We start from the raw sequence: 23,080 nt of genomic DNA, 5'->3' as shown, positions 1-23,080 counted from the left end.
GACTTTTTGTCTCTTTATGGATCAGGATTTGTGATAGTCACTCCACAAGCGTTTCATGTTTTTATTAATTTCCTTATTTTTGCAGAGTGGAGGTACAATTTGAGAAACTCTCACTGAAGTGTGGGGAGGGAGGTTGTGCTTATTGGATTGCACCAACGATCTTCCATATCTGAACTGCAGATATTTTACAAGGACATCTGACACTTTATTTATTGACTATTGTTTATTGGGTGTAACATTTCAATGCTGTTTGTAGAGAACAAGTTCTCATGAGATTATCCCCATTGTTTCAGGAAATCAAAGAGTACAAAACAAAATCACATTATCTTCTTTTGCTAAAGACATGATTATACAAAGAAGGGGCAATATGTAAGTTAGGGATAATTTCTTCTTCAATTCTTATACTTAACTATTTGCTAAAGTTAACACCAGTTTGAAATGTGTTCTAATATGGTCTTTGAAATGCCTTACGGATTCTCTCTTTAAATTCAAATGTTAATCTATTAAGCACATAAGCCTCACTTCAGAAGTGTCTTTTTCACCATTCTCCTTTTTTCTGTCTGCTAAAGAATCTTTTGTTTGTGGTATCTATAGCTGTACCATATAGTTCCTTTGCATGAAATTCCTTAGTGGTAGCATTTTTTCTAAGCTTACAGGGTATTTTGCTTCTACCTTCTTCTCCTTCCAAACATGTATTCTAAAATCTCTCCCAACATTGGATTTCCACACTGTAGATCATTAAATAGTTTCCTTTTTCGCTGAAGATGTAACAAGCGTAAAGATAGGGATCTGGACCCAAAGAATCATGAGCAGAGCTTTGCTTGCAAAACAGGGCCTCCCTCCTCCTGTTTTCTATCATCTCATGGACCATCATCTCTATAGTAAGTACTTCTTAGCAGTAGACGAGGCTTTTCCTTTCTAATTTTCTCTCCGCTGCAGCTAGAAGCAGCAGTGGGTAACAGGACCTGGTAGCCCTAGAGGAAACTACAATGACCCCAGAAGCAGCAGTCGCTAGCTGTTCCTGCCACAGGCTGATACCAATCTTCATAAAAGGGATCTAATCTTTCTAAAGAAGTAAAATAAAGACCATAAATGTTGCAGTTGTCATCCTCCCCAAATCACAGCTATAGTTAACAATTAAATGGTTCTACCCCAGGATCAGGAACTCTTCTTCACTACCCCTCTATGTAAATTCATCTTGTCCTTGGCCAGTGACTTAAACCACGACTAAAGCTTAAATCAGCCTCTGCTCTTGTTATGATGAACATTAAGCAGACTTTGAAGATCATTTTGGAATCCTGGATAGAGTTAACCATGGTTAACTTTGGTGCTGATGTGAAGTTTAGATAGATAGATAGTTTATTTGCGGCCCTTGGTCAGATAAAACAAGACACATGGACTAAAATGGTCTTACCGACAAAGGTTTACAGTCCAAGTCTTAAGTCACTTAAAAATAATAATAATAATAAAAAAATAACATCCAAGTTACAGCTGCCATTTGGACTAAGAGACTACTCTGTGGCAACGAATTTTCTTTGCAGCCGTACAAAATTATCTCCTTGTAGGAGCTTTTCTCTCTTTTCTCTTTCCTTGTCGGGTCCCATTCTCAGTATTAGGGGCTCAATAAACTTAGAACGGGGCATAGTGTAAAAAGTGTAAAACAGGGTATAGTGTAAAAGTTACAGTTACAGATGTGAAGTTTAAGTACGGTCAAGGACAGCGGGGGAAATATGTGTGTGTGTGTGTGTGACAACTTCCTGCCAAACTACAGTTCAGCGATCAAGAGCAATACAAATGTTTGGGCTTTCAGAGATACGGCATATCCTGATCTACTGCCATCATAGTAATGTTCGAAATGATCTTCCCTTGCACACCGCTACAATCAATGGGGTAGATAGAGTAATCTTATCTGTCTGGTGAGCCATAATGAGATTATTACAACCTATGGCTTTTCCCACTCTTTTCCTGCTCCGGTTTCCAATCAACATCCTACTTTTGTAATCCTTACTGAACAACAACAGTACAAAAAGAACAGAAAAGGCTGGTTTTTATAAGCATAACTTGTATGTCTCTCTTCATTAATGGAATTCCTACTTTAAATTCTAGTTCAAAAATGTGTACTGTGGAAGAATTGAAACATCCCAACCAGCATTTACAGTTACTCATGAAATGTCCTTCTCTCCATATTTGTTGAGAAAAAGCAGTTTCAGAGGTTGGTTGAGTTTCTGATCCCTCACAATTTTGTCGCTGGGGGTGGGACATCTCCTGCCCCCAGCAACTGTTTTTCATTGGCACTCTGGCAGCCAATGGGAGGGGAAAATAATCAGTCAGGCAATGACATCACATCACTTTTGGGGAAACCTGGAAGTGACATCTGGCCTCTCTAAGGACTCACTGGAAACTCTAATTTCTGGTGATTCCTAGAGAGGTGTAATGTCATGTCTGGGTTTTTCCAGGAAGTGACATAAAATTGTTTCTCAAAGGCACCCCTCATCATATACACATCCCTGGGATTCCTACCGGTGGCCAGACAATGGCAACCCCAGAAGGCAGAAGTGTGTTCACAGCAGGTGTTTAAGATGGCATGGCTATTCTGATAATCCTAGGATATTCCTACTAGTGCTAACACTGAAATACTATTCCAGACGTATCTACCTGTGGTTAGTTCTGAACTGACTGGGCAATAGTATTACTCCAGACTCTTACCCTTTCCTATTATTTTTGCCTTAACACCAGAGGTTACTCTTCAAGATTTGGGACATTCATTTTTTGTTATTAACCTCCTCGATAAGAAACCTATTTTGAGGTTGAACAGGAACATGTTGTTTTAAGTGGCTCTGATAATAATAAGCTTTACCTTAAGAACAATAAACATTACAGTCCTATATGCTGAGAATCAAAGATGGGAATTTGTACATATTTCATAGCAAGAAGCAGGCAGTGTGCCGCAAAACCCCATGCTAGTAAACAACATTACAGAAAGGTGTAACAATTTTTGAAGGTTGAAAGTATCATGATAATAATGAAAAAGCATATGAATGTGTTACATGCCCCCATTTGCCAAACAGTCATGCTTAAATTCGACTAAAATCTCTGGATTGGGGAAATGCCTGTTAGCATTTCCCATTACAGTGCCATTACGATGCCTGGCATTCTACCCGTAACACAAATTGACTAGACTTCCAAGTGTGCTTAGAACAAGGATGTTAATTAAATAAACCACTATATGCATATCTTACCTGGGAGGAAATGAAATGTCCAGTTCATATAATTTGTCTTTAAAGACTGACAGCTCTTTGTCAAATTCCAAGAGCTAATGGGGGGAAAAAAGAAATAAAATAAATTTACATTGCTCAAAACTGCAGTAATAATTAAATACGTTTTACGTTCCAATACTTGCATTGCAATAGGCTTCACAATTTTGTGTTATTTTAAATAATAGATTATGTAATATTAAATCGTATTTTGGTGATTTTAATATTTTTGTATGCATTTATGATCAATTTTTATGGAATGTTAATTTAGAAATTTTTAATAAAAAAAGATGAAAAACTATTTTGGTTGGTGAGGCTTGACTGGGGGATATTGTGGATTTGTTCATTTCTAGGAAACTTATACAGAGACTAGAGAAGCAGTACAAAAAATAGACATTAAAAAAGCACACTTCTTACAATGTTCTGAGAATTTGTAAATCTGCTGTTACACCAGTGTTAATCTTTGTCTTTTCAATATTAGTTTGGAACTTAAAAAGGCATTAACTATCTTTTCTAAGGTAACTCAGGTTAGCCATTTGAAATACGTATATGTAGCAAGATGCTAATCAACTGTTGAGATATAATCCAATGGACATATTAATTTTCTCTATCATTAGGCTGGTAAAAAAGTTACAGCATGCATACAACACAAGTGTTATGAACTGACCACCTGGATTAGCTACAATAAACACAAGGATGTGGAGACAGATAACTTTATCCGCAAAATACAAGCAATATTCCTGTCCAGCTATTTTGAGGCCAGACAAGGCTGGAGAACAAAACAAGGGATACAAAAAGAACGGAGATGCATGTGTGTATCCACCCACCCACGTAAACACTCACACCAAATGGAGTTATCAAGTAGCAATCAAAACAGAACACTCTCGTTAGCATTTTAAAAAAACAAGTTTACTGCACTAAATAAATAGATGAGCCCTTGGACAAATCCATTTCCCTGTAGACGCCCGCAAAAAAAAAAGTGTGCAGCCCAACCTTTTGCTCAAAAGCACAAACCTTCCATAAAAGTTCATTTTAGTAGTTTACATTTTAAAGCAAGGGCCGTCCTGATGGGCACAAACGGCCACATGTCGGAACCACAACAGGCGTTGAGTGTGACGAGGAAATGAATGTGTAGAGCTCCCGACCTGCAGCTGAAGTGCCACTTTCACTTTCGACAAGCATGCCATCAAAACCCCGCACTCCTTTTATTGCCTGTGTGTTTACTCGGCATTCATTAATCATGTCCCAACTCACAGCTGGCTGATACCATTGTACGAATGGCAGAGGTTCCGAATTGAAATTAGATTGTGTTCTTCTTCCCCCTCCGCTCTGCCATAAATCATTCCTGAAATGTGCAATTAGCAGCTACTTGTACACATTAATTATCTGTGTGAAAAGCAGCTACCTGAACCACCTGCACAACTGATTAGCTACCTCCCCATGGCCCACCCATTTTGCCTTCAGTCTTGGACTGCAGTGCCCCAACCATCTAGGTGCATTTTTTGTGTGGCTATTACTCGTGTCAGAACAAAAGCACCATTCCCATTTTTTCTTGTGTGTTATGCCAGTTTGAAGAGAACGATGTATTTTCACAAATGACACACTCTGAGCTTCCTTATTCAAGTCTGACGTACAAACATAAGCACACCATGAGAATTTCAATGCAAGATATCTACATCCACCTGCAGTAAGAGTTATCTGTTTCCACTTAAAGGCTTGTGTGCATAACCAATGTTGGCTGGAGGATGACCCCCCACCAAATATTAAAATAAGCACCCGTAGCTTTAGGAACAAATGCCTTATTAGTGGCATTATGGGGTTGCTAGGCAACCTCAACAGTATAGCCAATCTTCAAGCCTTGGTTTCTGACAGTAAAAGGTGGAGGGGGTAGGGGCAGCCCCCTTCCAGGTTTTTTTTTTTTTTTGGCCTTTGAGGAAGGACTCAGTAGGGCAAGGCCCAGCAGCAACCACCAGGTGACTTGATATCACATGACTTGCAAGATTCACCCAGGACTGGTTGCCTGCTACTGTTCAACAGCAGCCACACCACAAAAGCCAGTGTGGTATAGTGGTTACAGTTTCAGATGAGAATCTGGGAGACCCAGGTTCGAATCCCTACTCTGCCATGAAAACTAGGGTAACATTTGACCAGTCACAAATTCTCAGCCTAATGTACCTCACAAGGTAGTTGTGTGTATAAAAAGGAGGAAAGGCAAATGATATAAGCTGCTTTGGATACCCAGTGCGGAGAAAGGTGGGGTATAAATGGAGTAAATAAACAATGAATATAGCTGAAGATAAAAGGGGCAGATAAAAGGTAGGTTGGGAGGATGGAAAGGAAAAAGGAAGCAGGGAAAGGTGAGGATATGGGGGCTGCCAGGAGAAAGGAAAGAGGAAATAGTGTGGGGAGGGGGATGTAGGGGAAGTGACATGTCCCCCTTCAAGTCCTTGTAGGCTTCCCACCATGCAACTAGGCCCAACAGCTGGCACCATACAACTGGACCATAGCTTTCCTGGGTAGAGGGTGCCAGGAGGAAGGGAAGGAGGGAAAGCTGAAGACAGAAGGCAGATAAATTTAGATTGGCTGATAAAAAGAAGCAGGAAAAGGGGGAGAGGCTATGGGGGCTGCCCAGGGAGGGAAAGAGGAAATAGTGGGGGAGGGGGAAATGAGACCCCCACCAAGTTCTTGCAGATCTCTTGCCTGTACTACTATGTATTCTGTACTCTCCCACTGACATCAATATAGACCAACAGGTGAACGAGAGTTACTCAATACATAACTTTCAATCCAGGAGCTGACTTGTAACTGTGGACATTTCCCCAAGTAATTCTGCAAAAAAATTCTAAACCCCACACATATATTCAAATGTGTAATTTTAAAACGTTACATTAAAATAATTATCTAAACAGCCAGACAAAAGAATAGCAAAAGGAGGGTTACTTGTAAAATATAAAAATGCAAAAGCAAGAATAAGCAAACAATGCTTCATAGAACACAATGGTAAAAATACTCATTGAAAATTCCAGAGGCTGAGAGAAGTTAAATGGCTGCATTGTTCAGTTAGATGAATTCAGAACATCTAGAATGTGGACATCCAGTTTGTGTTTTTTTTTATTACAATATTCAAGAACTGGCAGAAGGGCCAAGGCTTATAGTGTTAAAACATTATTAGACGCTGAGCTTCCAACTGCTTCCCACTAACAGCCACAGACATTTCTGACATTTTTATGTACTGTGGGTGGTTTCTTGTTTAGTTGTGTTGTGTATTGCAGATAAGCTATTGATATTGTTGTGACACGGATGACAAATAACAGGAACACGATTGTGTTGGCAGCTGTTAGAGCCTCCCAAGTTCTTAAGGAGCAATAACGTCTTTACAGCTGCTGTACGAAAAAGCCCTGTGTTATTGTTTTGCCAAGGGCTCTGAGCGCCAGCTGCTGGAAGGGCACTATATAAAGCAGTTTTCCCCCCTTGGTATTTCCACTGCTCGCTCAAATGGGAATCTAATAGCCCAGCGAGAACAAAACAGCAGCTTAAAAACCGTAACTCCTTGGTAGACCACTTGCTTTGTAGAGAAAAACGTCCCAGGTTTAGTGTATGGCATTCTCCAGTTAAAGGATCTCGGACTGTACATGCTGGGAAAGGCCCTTCGCTGCCTGAGACCCTGGAAGGATGCAGCCAATCAATATAGACAATACTAAGCTAGAAGGAACAATGGTCAGACTTGAGTTTATACAGACTAAGGCAGATTTATGAGTTTATTGAAAGGTAAGGAGCAAGTGGTGAGGTAGCCCAGGTGAGGATAACGCTATGTTATTTAGAATGCTGAAAACCCATATGGACCATTGAGCTCTGAAAAGGTCTATCTACTACCAACGAGTGGCCAACAAAATGGCAAATGGGATTCAATATAACTAATGCACATTCATGCATATAGGAGCATATATAAACAAATAATACAACCCAACTTTACTTATATACTAGGTTTGAGCTGGCAAACTAGGAAAGATCTTTGTGTTCAGCAGCTTAGTGAAATGTCAACTTGGTGTGTAGCACGGGGAAGAAAAGCACCCGCTTTGCGAACATATACCAACACATCATTAACAACATACACCATGAAACAGTTTTCAAAAGTTAGTAATGTTACTTTGGTGGTGGTGGAAATTGCTGTCAAGACACAGCCAACTTATGGCAACTCAAAGGGGTTTTCAAGGCTAGAGATGTTCAGAGGTGGTTTGTCATTGCCTGCCTCTATGTAGCAACCCTGGGCTTCCTTGGCGGTCTCCCATCCATATACTAACTGGGGAGACCCTGCTTCTGAGATCTGACACCCCATTGGCTAGCCCAGGACATTCAGGGCAGGGATAGGTTACCTTACCATGGGAAAAAAACTGCTTTGCCTTTCCACTAACAATACAGGTTTATATATTGCACGCAATTGCCACCGGAGTGTACAGAATTTTTATTATGGTAATAGTGAATGGCTTTCGAGTGAAAATCAATATATTGTTCAATTTAATTTACTCATCATAAAACCCTTCTTAATAAACTATGCTTACAGGTGTTATAATGGGGCAGATGGCACTGGGGTAACTTGTAGAAATGGATTAGGAATTTGAAGTGATGTAATTTGAACCTGAATCAAAGGAACACGAAGTTTAAAAAAGGAAGCAAGGCACACAATACTTAATGTGTTCTAATAAACCTTATTTCTGTTCCTTTAGATATGAGGGCTAGTGCCTTGATCTTGCAAAATGCTGTGGGTTGGCACTCGTATTGGATTGTGTCTTATGTTCTACCAGTGCCGAGAATGGATTTTCTTCACAATAATAAATGTTGAGCTATGTGTTGAGCAGGCATTCCACTGTTTAGCATCCTGTTTAGTATACATTTTAAAATTTAAACAGAAAAGCAGCTTGCCTCTTCAGTTGTGCAACCAGTTGAAGGGAAAATGAAGAAGAGTTGGTTTTTATATGCCGACTTCTCTAACACCACTTAAGGAAGAATCAAACAGACTTACAATCACCTTCCCTTCCCCTCCCGACAACAGACACCCTGTGAGGTAGATGGGGCTGAGAGAGCTCTAAGAGAGCTGTGACTAGCCCAAGGTCCCCCAGCTGGCTTCATGTGTAGGAGCGGGGGAACAAATCCAGTTCACCAGATTAGCCTCCGCTGCTCATGTGGAGAAGTGGAGAATCACACCCGGTTCTCCAGATCAGAGTCCACCGCTCCAAACCACCGCTCTTAACCACTACACCACACTGGCTTAAAAGAAACCTCCAGCTGCTTGAATGGTTCTTGCACATGCATACATGGAAGGAAGCAGAAAAAGGTAGAGGCTGCCAGGAGGAGGGAAAGAGGAAACAGTATAGAGGGGGAGGGGGGTAAGGGAAAATCAGGTGGCCTCTGAAAGTCCTTGCAGGTCCCCAGCTTTTTTATAATTTATTATTTTAATTGTAAACTGCCTAGAGTATGATTCTGGAGAAGGGCATAAAATCTCCTAAATAAAACTGAATAAATAAGGGGTGGGGAGAGGACAAACCTATCAGAACAGGAGTTTTTAGCACAACACAGTTTCACCAACAATGGTACGTTACACAGGTATGTTACACAGGTACGTTAGCCAGTCTCTTCTCCATCAATTGACTCTGCAACAAGTTACTATTGTTTGAAGAAAGGAAGACCTATTACAGAAAAGCCTTTCCGCTACAGTGCACCAAGGACAAGCTGTGGGCCTACTAGGGTATTTGTCAGGAATATAAATGTATCAAATGATTCCATTTGCATTCGAAATTAACAACCTGACCTTTCAAATTGTTGAAGAACGAACAGTCCGAATAGCTAAACAAAATGTGCAGATATTGCTCGCTTAGTCTCAAAGCAAAATACGTACTCTGGGGGGAGGGGGGAAGGATCCGTGTCCATAGGGACAACAGTATAAGCTGCCTTGGCTAAAATCACACAAGTATGAACCCTTTATAACAGGGCAACTTAATTCAGTCATTGGAGCAGAACAACAGCAATTACTCATCAAGACCTACAGACCAAAGTCAGAGCATTGTTAGATCAGGAGGTGATATTAGCAGCATTTATCAAATCCATCTGCAGCAACCACCAGAGAATTCACAGCAGCAGAAGGGAAATGAAGTTTCAGGAAGGGTGGGGGGAAGCATCTACAACCAGAGATGATCTTACAAAAAATTACCGTAGAGAATTAAAATAGTTGCAAGACAGGCTAGAGAGTTGTTCTGGCAGAGTACACGGATGTTAGAGGTCCATGGTAAATATGTACATCGATTATTCAGAATTATAATAAAAGGGAAATATTCAGGGATCAGGCTTTCATCTATCTCTGGACACTTAAACTAATGAATGTCCTCAAACAAACAAGGAACAATATGCCACTTTCTTTCTGAAGTCATAGGCGTCACAGTGACTGAATAAAATCGCCCCCTTTTAATGTCAATGTACGGAAACAAAACTTCCCTGATTCTGATAGCAGGAATCACACACAATGGGCCTGTCCAGATGTAACTTCCCTCCCTCTGCACCTGATGAAGACTGAGAGAGGTTTATGTGCTTGGTCCCCTCACCACACAGACAATTAAACTGCACATTTGAACAAGGGATCTTTCTAATACTGGATATCATTGTCTTTTTCTCTTATACACTGAATATCTAGAGTTAGATAATATCTTGCACTCAAACAATCACAGAAGAATTTCCTGGTTCAGACATTATCTTCTACGTGAAGTCAGAGGGAGGGGGAAGAAGTACAGGAGCTTTGGCTTATCTCTGCGACTCATCACACACATAGAATACCAAACAGTGAATCAAGGCATTCTACCACAGATGAGCGTGCTCAGTTTTTATTTATTAATGTTAGCCATCAGAAAATGTGAGTGGGTGTTCTTTGGATGGGCAGCACTGCATGAGTGTGGGGAACTAGAACTAATGCTATTTGGGAGGGTGCACCAGTGCACTCCTGCCCTGACCTGGCTAGCCCGATATCATCAGATCTAGGAAGCTAAGCAGGGTCAGCCCAGGTTAGAGCTTGGATGGTAGATAGGTAGGGTTGCCAGCCTCCAGGTAGTAGCTGGAGATCTCCTGCTATTACAACTGATCTCCAGCCGATAGAGATCAGTTCACCTGGAGAAAATGGCCACTTTGGCAATTGGACTCTATGTCATTGAAGTCCCTCCCCTCCCCAAACCCTGGCCCAAAAATCTCCCGCCGGTGGCGAAGAGGGACCTGTCAACCCTATAGATAGGGTTGCCAACCACCAAGTACTAGCTGGTGATCTCCTGCTATTACAACTGATCTCCAGCCTGGAGAAAATGGCTGCTTTGGCAATTGGACTCTATGGCATTGAAGTCCCTCCCCTCTCCAAACCCCGCCCTCCTCAGGCTCCGCCCTAAAAAACTCCTGCCGGTGGCAAAGAGGGATCTGGCAACCCTAATGGAAGACCACTAGGCAAGTCTAGGGTTGCTATACAGAAGCAGGCAATGGCAAACCACCTCTGAACATCTCTTGCCTTGAAAACCATATGGGGTCTCCATTAAGTCAGTTTTGACTCGACAGTAAAAAACAACAACAACAAAAAACAAAACACCCACACCCAAACACAGTATACTCCTGGGTGTGGTATTTTTGTGGGAGGCTGCACAGGCTATATTTGATATTTATTTCCTTCACAACACACTTTCTCGTTTAGGCCCTTTAGCTTCCCCATGGAACGTTTTGTGATGTGATACAGCAGTTCCAACTATAGTGCTGGTGATGGGGCTCAGTTCTATCAGCTCCTATTTTTCTTACTTCAAATCATCCTCCTGTCTTTCCCTCCCTTCTCTTATTCCTCCACAAAAACCCTTTCATGAGACCCTCATTGCTTCTTCTAGCAACTGTAATCCTTTGAGCCAGCATGCTTTAGTGGTTAAGAGTGGTGGACTCTAATCTGGAGAACTGGGTTTGATTCCCCACTCCTCTGCATGAGTGGCCGACTCTGATCTGGTGAACTGGGTTGATTTCCCCACTCCTCCACATGAAGCCAGCTGGGTGACCCTGGGCTAGTCACAGCTCTCTCAGCCTCACCTAGCTCACAGGGCGTCTGTTGCAGGGAGGGGAAGGGAAGGTGATTGTAAGCCGGTCTAAGATTCCTTAAAGGTAGAGAAAATTGGGGTATAAAAACCAAATCTTCTTTTTCTTTTCTCCCTGTATTCTCACATCCATGATATTTAGGCCTCACTGCCCCTTTTCCTTCATCAAATCTCATCTCTATAACTTCTCACTCTAGCCTTCTTCTGTGACCTCACTGAGCACAAAGTTAACACAGAGCTAGCAGATTAGTCCATGCTTATTTCCCAAACACAAGGTAAATGGAGTGTACATGCAGGGGGAAAAAATACAGGAAGAGTGGAATTGGTCAGATATGAAGATGTCATATGAAAGGAAATGGAGGTTGGAAACTTTAGGCTGGGAAGCAGTTCCCCCCCAAAATCTAGATACTCATCCACACATATTTGTTTTTATATTTGAAGAGAATATAATAAAGGTTGCCATATTAATTTTTTACTGTATTCCACAAGTATGTCAATGCCATGTACCACAGAAAAAAAACAGAGTTAGGGCCAAAGAATACTGGTGGCATGACTGAGGTTTTTATTAACTAAATGATGTGAAACAGTTTCCTTCCCAAACAGCTCTCATTTAATGAGGTGAATATACCAACTGCTTCAAGGTTTCCTCTTTTAAAAGATTAGGCGCCTGTGATGTGGCACAACCAGGTCTTTCCCCTTACCTTAATTTAGCTCTTATACATCATATTCAAGATTTTATCTGGACGGGGGCTGGATGGCTTAGTGGATAAACCTCTGCCTTTTCACCTCTGGAATCAGGGTTCAAGTCAAACCCTGATGAAATGCATTTGATCGTCCTAATCTAGTTCTTAGTGGACAGTATTCCCATTATCTTTAAAAGGGTCAGAGCCAAGGCCATTGGGAAGAGTGCATTGTGCTATATCTTGTCTGTTGATTAATACATTTTCAGTGATGCCAGTTCCTTAACCTTCACGTGCACCCATTCACACACACACGCTCATCAAAGCTTCATAAAGGTCTTTGTTGGTTAGAAAATTCTGTCGTATCCCCTTTACCTTCTCTGTTTTGTAGGATATTAGTTTTAAATTCAATTTCCGTTATCATTTTCAGCCTAAGGATTTTTAAAAATTAGGTCAATACCAAATTATTTCAAATTTTGGAACGACATATGGCACTGATCATATTTAGTTCCCCGTTTTGTCTTTTTCCCCCTTCAATATGCAAATATCATAAAAAATATCCATAATAATCACAGCAACTGGAGATTTCCTATGAATGGAACCAAGCATTTATCATACGCTTCAGGAACTCTTCATTTGTTATAAATTGTTAATATTTTTGATCGCCGAATTATATATTTCCAGCCCTTTGATTGAGACTAAACTGTGCAATCCTGAAGGGGAGGTAGGCATCCCACCAAAACAGAGAGTTTCATGATATATTAAGCAACTCTCTAAATCAGAATGGAACTAAGTTTTCCCCTAATGACAGCCTCCAGGAAATATGAACACCTCAGTGTGAATTCCAGCTGTTCTTGCTACCCCATAGCCCTTTCTCACACAACCCTTCTAGTCTTATGGGAGATTTTCAGTTAGCTAATTTTGTGACATCACAGCAACTCAACCAATGTCAAGGGCTGCATTTACATCTTCCTTATTTATCGCCCTTGTACTTTTCTGCATATATGTGACCTCACAGCACTTCAGCCAATCGCTGAGGAGTTCACAGATCTATGCATAACAATCGAAGGGTTCATACAGTTACCAGTTTGCCATTCTGTACGTACAGTGTGGCATGGGGCATCTTCATATGATGTAATGTGTATGCTGGATGTGCACATGATGTCGCCCTTCTCCTCAAACCCTTCATCTCATGCTTGATATGGAAGGTTGTGGAAACTGAGCATTCAGGACACTTAAATAATCTCTCCTTGTACAGTTAATATATTTTTTTCTGTCTTCTGTTGTTGGATTTACCAGGGAACAGTTAACTGAGTAACTTCATCACAGCAATTAGCTGTAGAGAAGATGCATTAGAAACGCCTTTGAACATTTAAGAAAGATATTGAACGTGTTACTTTCAAGCACTAGCCCAACAACCCTGATTATCTATCTACATCTGCAGTTTTCCGTTGCTGGGATTGTGATCCACAATAGTAGCACTTTCTCTGCTCACATCAACAGGGGAGGCAGTTCTGCAAACCAGAAGGGATATTTACCTAATGCTGTCCTCCCCACTAGGGGAAGCTGACACACAGAGGCACTCCCTATGTGCATCAGAGCAAACACTGGGCTCCATGCAGGCATGCTCCTTGGACTAAGAAAGGCAAGGCAAAGGAAGTACAGCAGAAAACATTCATCCAGAACTCAGCGCACGGATTCAAAGCATCACTTTTCTGATTCCCTAAGGCAGTAATACTCACTCCACCACTCGTACAGAGCCACATTTGCCATCAACCAAAAGAGCCACATGACTACTGTATGTTTTGTATGCCACACAACCAAACCATAGCCAACCCTTGCATATCAGGAGCGAGGAGAAGGTCTCGCAAGTCAGGCTGATGACACAAAACAGTGCACAAGCTTTCCGGTTCTCCAGAACTCTTCATTAGGTAGAATGTTAAAATAAAAGCTTCACTATGTTAAAAGTAGGGTTGCCAGGTCCCTCTTTGCCACCGGTGGGAGGTTTTTGGGGTGGAACCTAAGGAGGGTGGGGTTTGGGGAGGGGAGGGACTTCATTGTCCAATTGCCAAAGCGGCCATTTTCTCCAGGTGAACTGATCTCTATCAGCTGGAGATCAGTTGTAATAGCAGGAGATCTCCAGCTAGTACCCGGAAGTTGGCAACCCTAGTTAAAAGCCACTCAGGCACTGAGATGAGACGACAGGGGCTGTAGAGGAGGGTGAGGAGTTGTTGGAGAGGACTTGCCTTTAACTTCCATCTCGAACACAAAGTCTGCAGTTCAGGGAGGCTCACAGCTTACCCATCCTCCAGTGACAGCTGTTTCAAGTTGGGAACCAAGCCCCATCAGGCAATGGCCTTGCTCACTTTTCTGAAAAGTGATGGGTGCCATATTGGGGAACAGTGCTCAGAAGAGCCATAGATAGGCAGTTCTCAGAAGAGCCATAGATAGCATGTTAAAGGCCACATGTGACTCATCAGTCACTGACTATTACTGCCCTAATAGAAGTAGATTTCCTTGTGGGCAACTTCTGTGCGTGTGTGATGACTGGGAATGATTAAGTATGTCTGAGTTGCCTGGACCCTTCCACAGTAGCAGGCTGCATGTTCATGACTCAATGACCGCATCAGCAGGTGACATCTTGCAGGTGTAAAATTGCTACCATGGATAAAAACTGAGACAAAACTTATGGGTCCCTCCATATTTCCTCAAACACAATGATTCTGAAAAGCTTTTATTGTTCCGACACTCAGCAGTAAGTCATCAAGAAATCAACAGTTGAGAGATGGAACTTATATGTATATGAAAAACAGCTTCTTTGGGCAATCTCTATCAGGGAAGAGGACGGTATGTCCTCTTATGACAGTAGAACACAGTGGTGTCAAACTCAATTGTTACGAGGGCTGGACATAAAATAAATGTCACTTGGTCGGCCATGCCTTGCCAGCCCAGATCGAGAGGGGGTGGGGTGGCTGCCTCAGCTGGCTTGCGGGCCGGATAAGAGCTCTCAAGGGTCCGGATCCGGCCATCAGGCCTTATGTTTGACACCCCTGGTATAACATTTTTTTGGGGACTCCAAACCTTCCACCCTGGCTGCTGGTCCTTTTAAAGAAGTAAAACCAGTTCTAGTAGACCCTCCAGTAGCACTCTCAGAGCACAAATTCTGCATTCAGTATATCAAATTGGGCTTAGGATGAAGGAGGAGCAGCTCTAAGCTTTTGCATCTCAATAATATATTAGAAGCATATTATACCAGAAATTGAGAAAGGATTAATATCAAGGGATAATTCTTTCTATGTCTTTTGTGAAAACAAGATGTATGCTGTAGTGCCATTGTGTGGTTCCAATATATTTTATTAGTTGACAAAATTATTTTATCCCGAAACATAAGATTGATTTCTGGTCTTCGTAGGTGATCTAGCTTAACTACAACTCTATTAACCCACCTTTCTAACAGTCCTAAATGCATTTACTTGTAAAGGACTTCCATATAAATGTGTTTAACCCATCTGGAGTTCATGGCTGTATTGGAAGGAAGCTTTGGGAACAAACTGAATAGCACTGGTCTTTAAGCTGAGTGCAACAAGCATCACTCTGAGTAAAAAATAGGGGCAGTGGCTGTGAGGAAAAATTCAACTCTGAACAGAAATTGTACAGTATTTCTATTGGACTAACCATCTGCATATGTTTTCAATTTTTCACAAGTGCGCTAACCATTCCTACATCTTTCTTGAACATTTTTCTTCTAGATTACGATGTAAAAAAGAGAAGATAACAGTGTATGGACAATGATAAAGTAGCCCATTGATAATAAATATTTGTCAGGTGTTGTCACAGCGCACAAATTCCACTGTTGCTGAAGAAACACCAAACTGATAAAAAAAGGTGGCTCCGAAGGAAAAAAAAAAATCAATGGATCTTGAGCTAAAGCAGTTGCTAAACACATAAGAAAACATCTCTATCCAACAGCCATATTGCTGTGAAAATTCCCAAGCCTTGCATCGGTATAGCTAAGGAAAATTTAATCTTCCCAAATACTCATCAGGGCACTCCATCCTGCAGACCTGACAGCCCCACTTATAATTAATTATACAATTTCGATGGGAATATCGACTAAACAAAGCTATAAATCATAGAAAAAGTCAATAGGCATGGACACATTCAATCATGTCCCGACCAATGATTACTACTCTTAAAATACAATAATTATTTTCAGGAGCCAGCTTGAATTAAATTTCTGTCAGGCTGGTACAAGGCTGGTGGGTGATGAAGGATGCGATGGATTTTTGGGGTTGAATTTGGCCCAGGGACATTTATCCTTTTAGATAGGTAGTTTGTTTTTAGTGATCATGGTGCTGCGTGTTTAACTAGACCATGAAGATTAGATTATCTCCAATGGCTCATTATATCGTTTATCTTTTTCTTCCCTTCTTGATCTGGAAGATTTTCTGCTTCCCAGTGCGTGAATGAAATGGCAACAGATTTTGAAATATAATGTTCTAAAGTGGCCTGTCTTGTATGCGTCTTTGCAAGCAAACATGTGAAGAGGCATGCATGGAGAATTAACCTAACCAATGCTTGAAATGATGCCAGCGTGCCAAAGGGTTGCCATAAACACAAATGATTACCCTCTGCATTAAAAAAAAAAGTACTGAAATGCTGAACAAATACTATTATAATCTTTCAAGTAGCTTTAAAAAACAAACAGAAATACACATATGCTATGTCAAAAAAGGAAAGGGTGAAATTTTTCTTGTTTATTTATGGATACTGGCATTGTTAGTGAGATAGCACTGTGTTAACACTGAGCTAAAGTATAGCTTTTACATAATGCCCATGAATCCCCCACCCTCACTATTTATTTATTTGCCGCCAAGTCACAGCTGACTTATGGCGACCCAATAGGGTTTTCAAGGCAAGAGACGTTCAGAGGTGATTTGCCATTGCCTGGCTCCGCGTCACGACCCTGCTATTCCTTGGAGGTCTCCCATCCAAATACTTATCAGGGTTGAGGCTGAGAGTGTGTGACTGGCCCAAGGTCACCCAGCAAGTTTCCATGGCAGAGTGGGACTTTGAACCTGGCTTTCCTAGATTCTAGTCCAATACTTTAACCACTGGTAAGTTTATTCTTCATTGTGTCACTTACAATTTTGTTGAAAGAGGGTATAAAAGCAGGGGGGCTGTTTACAAAGTGGCTGGGCATGGATCCAGAGGCTTGTCTTTGAAGAAGCTACTGGGGCCAAGCTTTCTCTGCTGAAAGGAATATCTTGGGCTTCATACTCTGCACATGCTCAGAGACTGGGTTTACTTCCTCATGGCATAAAGGGGAAAGGGGGATTTGGGATAGCACTGCTTGCCCTACAATATTTTAATGTATTTAATTCCATTTCCTTATTGAAGTATGATTTTCCAGAGCTCTTAATCTAACTTCTGTGGTTCTGTGGAATTCTATAACATTTTGAAACTTGGTTTTAAACAGGGGCTTTCTGAACATAAGAACACAAGAAAGGCCATGCTGGATCAAGGTCCATCAAGTCCAGCAGTCTGTTCACACAGTGGCCAACCAAGTGCCTCTAGGAAGCCCACAGATAAGACGGACTGCAGCAGCATTATCCTGCCTGTGTTCCACAACACCTAATATAATAGGCATGCTCCTCTGATCCTGGAGAGAATAGGTATGAATCATGACTAGTATCCATTTTTACTAGTAGACATGAATAGCCCTCTCCTCCATGAACATGTCCACTCCCCTCTTAAAGCCTTCCATCACCACATCCTGGGGCAAGGAGTTCCACAATTTAACTATGTTACGTGTTTCTCCAGATGCTCCTGTACCTTAGTAAGATTAATCCAGAGTTTCTCCCTATCTGTTTCTAAGTTTTCTAGCAGCTTCTGACTTTTCTTATTAAGGTGCTTTATCTCAAGTTGTCGGCCTTTATTAAGGCTAGTTAATTCCCTGATTTTATTCTCTCTACTTACCAGTTTTAACTTTAGAGCTTTATTTACATCTGCTAGGGTTTTTATCTGGTTGTGGGTTTGAATTTGTACGAAGGCAGTTTCTTTTTCTTTTGTAATAGCTTCACTTTCTACTTTGAGTTCAGCTAGAATCAAACTCCTCTGAAACAAATTGGAAGGAGGGCACTGGCCCAGCAAGGAGAAACACACCCCCTCTCTGTATTTTTTTTCATCCTTTCCTTCATAGGTACGTACACCTGTCATTTCAAAGTAGGTATGCACATCTTTTCCATTACAAGTTGTATGGTGCTCTGGGGAGCTCTGGCCAATCATAGTGTTGTGATAAAGAGATGTAGGATCCCTTGATTAACACTTGGGGAGGCCCTGATCTCAGAAAAAACATTCTTTCTTGGGAAAAGAAGCAATAAACCTCCTCAGAATGCAGGCTCGGGGGAGATGGGTTTCTTTTAGAGAGACACATAGGCAGGATAGAGGAAAACCATTTGCCCTCCTGCCTGGAAGGGGCAAGAGAGATGGCTATTTGGATATCCTGAGCTGGGCCACAAAGGTTTGGAATGTGCACCGTCATTTGATTGGATGCAGGATCCCCTCCCAGTTTCATGTTAGGTTAAAGTGAATCCTCCCGGTGAAACCCTATCTGTGTGTAGCTGCTTCAAAATGTAATTGTCTGCATCACATGTGAATGCAAAATAATCTTAAAGCTGTGTAGGAGCAAAGTTCCTTCCCTTATTGTTGCATGATTGGAGATGAATAAGTAACATAAACACTTCTACAACATGATCATTTTCACACTTTATGAAGTGATTGCAACAGACAAGGAGAATTTCATTCCTAAATGATAACCGGTGTCCTTGTCTTCATATTGATAAAAAACTGCAATAAATACATGCTTCTACCAATACCTGATTTTCTAAGGAATTAGTTTGTGCAGTAGATCTCTTTATTAGTCAGATTTACTGCTCTGAACATCAATACTATTGAGGCTTGCGGTTCACAATGGAGCACTGCTAATTTATACCAAGACGAAGGTGGGGGCCCATAAGCATTACAAGAGCAATTTGTAAACACGGAAAAGCTTTTTGTGTTTTTCTAAGATACCACTGAGATAAGGGTTCTCCTGCTCTTTCTGATAATAAATATTTTTCACGTGGGATCAGGCTATGATTCTACTACACTAACAATGTACTCCTGAACACAGTTATAGCCTTCTAAACCCACTGATTTACGATTGCACTATAAGGCAAAGATGCAAAACAAGAAAACAAATGAACAATTAAAAAACAAAAAAAACAAAAAACAGAACACTCACTGCTTTCCTTATACTGACTTATCAATCAAATTGGGAAAATTGAAAAAATAACTTTGGGAGATGGTAAAACTTTGGAGAAAACTTGTATTCCGCCTAAAGTTTTCATGCCATGAAGAGCTGATCTAACAATTGCTTCTACAAGTTTGTTCATCAAACATTTAGCCATAGCAATTCTACCCCCACTCTCCATTATATTCATGCTACCCTTAAAACAGCTTAAAATGAACTCTGACCTTCAATAGTAAGCATTTGTGAGACTCACAGTAATCCTAAGCACATCTATTAAAAATCCTACTCAAGACTATTCAATGGGGCTTATTTCCAGGAAAGTATTCTTAGGATTGCACAGTCAGTGATCCCATGTTTGTATAAATTAGAACCAAATGCTTTTATCCTTTTGCTGTATTATGAGTTTTTTCTTTCTAAACAATGAGTGCAAAATAGAAAAAAGATAATTGGGAGCTTAAATCTAAATGGGATTTGAATCTTGGCTAACCTCGAGCACAATATAACCAATCTTTTACTCTAAGGAAAATACTGAAATCATTTGTTGATCCCATAAGAACAGGCAGAAAAGAACTGATATGTGAACTACATATTGTTTCCAAACCAAGATTCTAGAAGGTAAAAAATGCAACTGTTAGGAACTGGCAATATTTTGTTTAAGGTAGAAAATTTATCAACATTTCCCACATCGCATATATTATATGAACTGCTTTCTGTGTTGCATGAAGTTGCATTTTAAAATACCTATAAAATAGATGTACACTGCATGGTGTTAAAAGTTTTGAATGTCAAGTCTCAGAAAGCTGTTATAAAGTAGGGGCGATGTGTGAGCGCAGTCCACAAAGGCAGTCTGAGCTGAAATGACAGTCCATTTTGAAAGTGTCAGGCTGATTTGAGCATCTGATCATTTGGATGGACATTTCATCAACTTCCGCATGTTGCACAGAAAAATTATTCTTCAAGAGACAAAAGAAACCAAGGTATAACAGAAATCCAAGGACTCTGAGAGCCAGTTCTCCGTTTACCTCATGAACCTTTTCTCAAGTCTGAATGGTACGCACGTGTAAAGTTTGGCAACTGGCCATTTAAAATACGCAGCTGGGTCCTGAACAGGATCAGACATTTTAAGAATCAAGCACTGAATTGTACACATGGTAAAATTTTACAAGCGGTAGGTCAGTTTTGTACTTGCGTATTTTGTACTGGATTAAAAAAGGTAATGAACAACCCTGAACTCCCATCATTCATTGAGGGCAGATTCACACATTTACAAAGTTCAAATGGCAGGACTTTGGATCAGACATATGCACCAGTAATTCCACACTGGGAAGAACGTTATTCCCAGGTGCATATGGGTTCAATTCAGATCAGGATCACGGTGTGTGTGAGGAAAAATCCAGTTCACCAGATTAGCCTCCGCCGCTCATGTGGAGGAGTGAGGAATCAAACCCAGTTCTCTAGATCAGTCCAACCTCCAAATCACCACTCTTAACCACTACACCACACTGGCCAGCTTGGTGTAGTGGTTAAGAGCGGTGATTCCCAAAAAACGTCTCTTGAAAGTCCATGTGAACTGGCTGCAAGAGCTCAAATCTTGAATTAACTTGAAGAAAGAGCAAGAGTGACTTCAGGAGGAAGTGCTTTTGTTCTTTGCTGTTCTTCACCGATATGAGCATTTTTAAAAGGTAGGATTTTCACATTGGCCTTTTATGCAAGGACGTTTCCCCATGGTCACCCCTGCCGACTGCTTCGGGGCTTCCATTTGATTATGCATGCCTTTTCTGCCCATCAGAGGTCGCCTCGCTCTCCCCGCATGTTTTGCCCATTGTTTCCCAAATGTTGTTTTAGCCAGAATCTGGAAAATGCGGATAAAACATGTGGGGAGAGCGAGGCGACCTCTTACTGGGTGGAGAAGGCATGCATAATCAAAAGGAAGCCCCAAAGCAGTTGAGGGGGGTGACCTCAGGGAAACGTCCCTGCATAAAAGGCCAATTTTAATGACAATAACAAGCTTGCACGTTCAAAACTGACACACATTTTCTTTAGATTTGTACTTTACGTTATCGTGCATCACTTTGTGAGCCTATTTGGTGGCTGAAAGGCACTTCAGAAACTTAAATATATACAAACAAATAAAATAAAGGCCTGGGTTTGTCATGGTCAGTATAGACAGCGGGCTAGTGCTTTCCAGTCACACAGCTGGGACACCCCAGGTTTGAAAGACCCTAAAGTTACATCTTTAAAGTAAAGTGTTACAGCAGAAAACTTACCGCAGTGCCATTGTTATCTCTAAAAACATCTTGATTAAAATAGTCAAACAGCTTCTTTTCTAACTGCAACATAACCTGGAAAAATGAAGCAGAGTTTAAAAACAGCAACAAAAAAAAAGTTATCCAGGTTCTACACAGCTTTTACACTCTCTCTACATGTTAGTCCTTCCAACTTGCATTTCTCAATCTCTTCGTTTTCTTTTATTTAGGCAGGGGTCCTTTTTGACTTTATGAGCTCTGTCAATACCATTTTTGGATGCTTAGGGCTGGGTCTCACATTACTCTTCCTCTACATGCGTGTTTACTTATGTGTAAGCAAAAGTATAAACCTGCACTGCAGAAAAGTTAGGTAAATCTGTTTAACCCCCCCCCCCATTAAACTTGACTACAGGTGCCTCGTCAGAAATTAGGTACTTTGCAACTAGGGTTGCCAACCTCCAGGTAGTAGCTGGAAATCTGCTATTACAACTGATCTCCAGCCGATAGAGATCAGTTCACTAGGAGAAAATGGCCGCTTTGGCAATTGGACTCTATGGCATTGAAATCCCTCCCCTCCCTAAACCCCACCCTCCTCAGGCTCCGCCCAGTGGCAAAGAGGGACCTGGTAACCCTATTTGTAACAGTAATAAGGGGAGATGACATTGAAATGGCATGCAAACAGGAAGAATACAAGTACAATTTGTGTGGGGAAACTGAATGGTAACTTCATTCCCACTGCATCTATTCTCAGTAACCTGGAAGCCTCAGGCCTATTCTTGGTGAGGCTACAGCTCTTCGGCCTGACATCTAGTTTTCTTCATAGAGGAACACCCAATTTGCAGTCTGAAGTAGGACAATCCAGCTACAGGTTTACCAACTCAGTGACTGCAAGTAGGCCTTAAGAGTAACATCCTTTCCAAGGGGGACCCAGATGGACTCCTTGTCTAAAGTGTGCGAGCACTAATTTTTCTGCTCCTAACTCAAAGTGTTCTGAGCACATCTGGAAGATGTCTAATGACAACGTTTTTACTCAAGTTGACTTTCCAGGCCAGAAACATCTGCTGAGCTCTCAGATCTTCCTTTCCAGTCTCTTCCTCCCACCCTCAAACTACTTTATAATCATGTACTTCCTATGGATCCCCTGGACTTCACACCCTTAATATCTATGTGGTTCAAAAGTCATGTCAGAAGCAATCTGCAGCAGAAGCTAATTAGCTACTGGGTGCTGCTGCTAATTTAAAGTATTTTAACTATGGATGTGTAATTTCTTGCAGTTTATACAGTTCTCATTCCAACTAAGCTGCACATATAATAGTCAGAAAATAACTCCAGAGTTACAAAATAAACCAATTCCTTAAATCTGGATGTCCAGATGTCTGGATGGTGGTACTCCTCTCAAAGACCAAATCCTGGGGGTGAAGTCCTCAAGATTTAACCCTGTACATGTGGTTTTTTTAAGTGTGTGTGTGTTTTAACCTATGCATTGTTTTTATCTGTTACAAGACTTTTA

The 23,080-nt window shown here is 41.1% G+C and overlaps 1 protein-coding gene across 2 annotated transcripts in view; it reads right to left on the bottom strand.

Annotated features, from left to right (window-relative positions):
• Positions 1-23,080, bottom strand: part of INPP5A (inositol polyphosphate-5-phosphatase A) — a 321,869-nt gene that overhangs the window by 38,653 nt on the left and 260,136 nt on the right. For both annotated transcript variants that reach the window (XM_056849629.1, XM_056849628.1), the window contains exons 11-12: positions 21,592-21,666; positions 3,240-3,313 (exon numbers count right to left, since the gene is read on the bottom strand). In XM_056849629.1, the coding sequence (XP_056705607.1) occupies positions 3,240-3,313; positions 21,592-21,666 (149 nt within the window). The remainder of the gene's footprint in view (positions 1-3,239; positions 3,314-21,591; positions 21,667-23,080) is intronic.

The sequence above is a fragment of the Euleptes europaea genome, chromosome 5, assembly GCF_029931775.1.
Source record: "Euleptes europaea isolate rEulEur1 chromosome 5, rEulEur1.hap1, whole genome shotgun sequence".
NCBI classification, from domain to species: domain Eukaryota; kingdom Metazoa; phylum Chordata; class Lepidosauria; order Squamata; family Sphaerodactylidae; genus Euleptes; species Euleptes europaea.
Note: the sequence above shows the minus strand (reverse complement) of the source record. Positions and strands in the feature narration are given on the sequence as shown.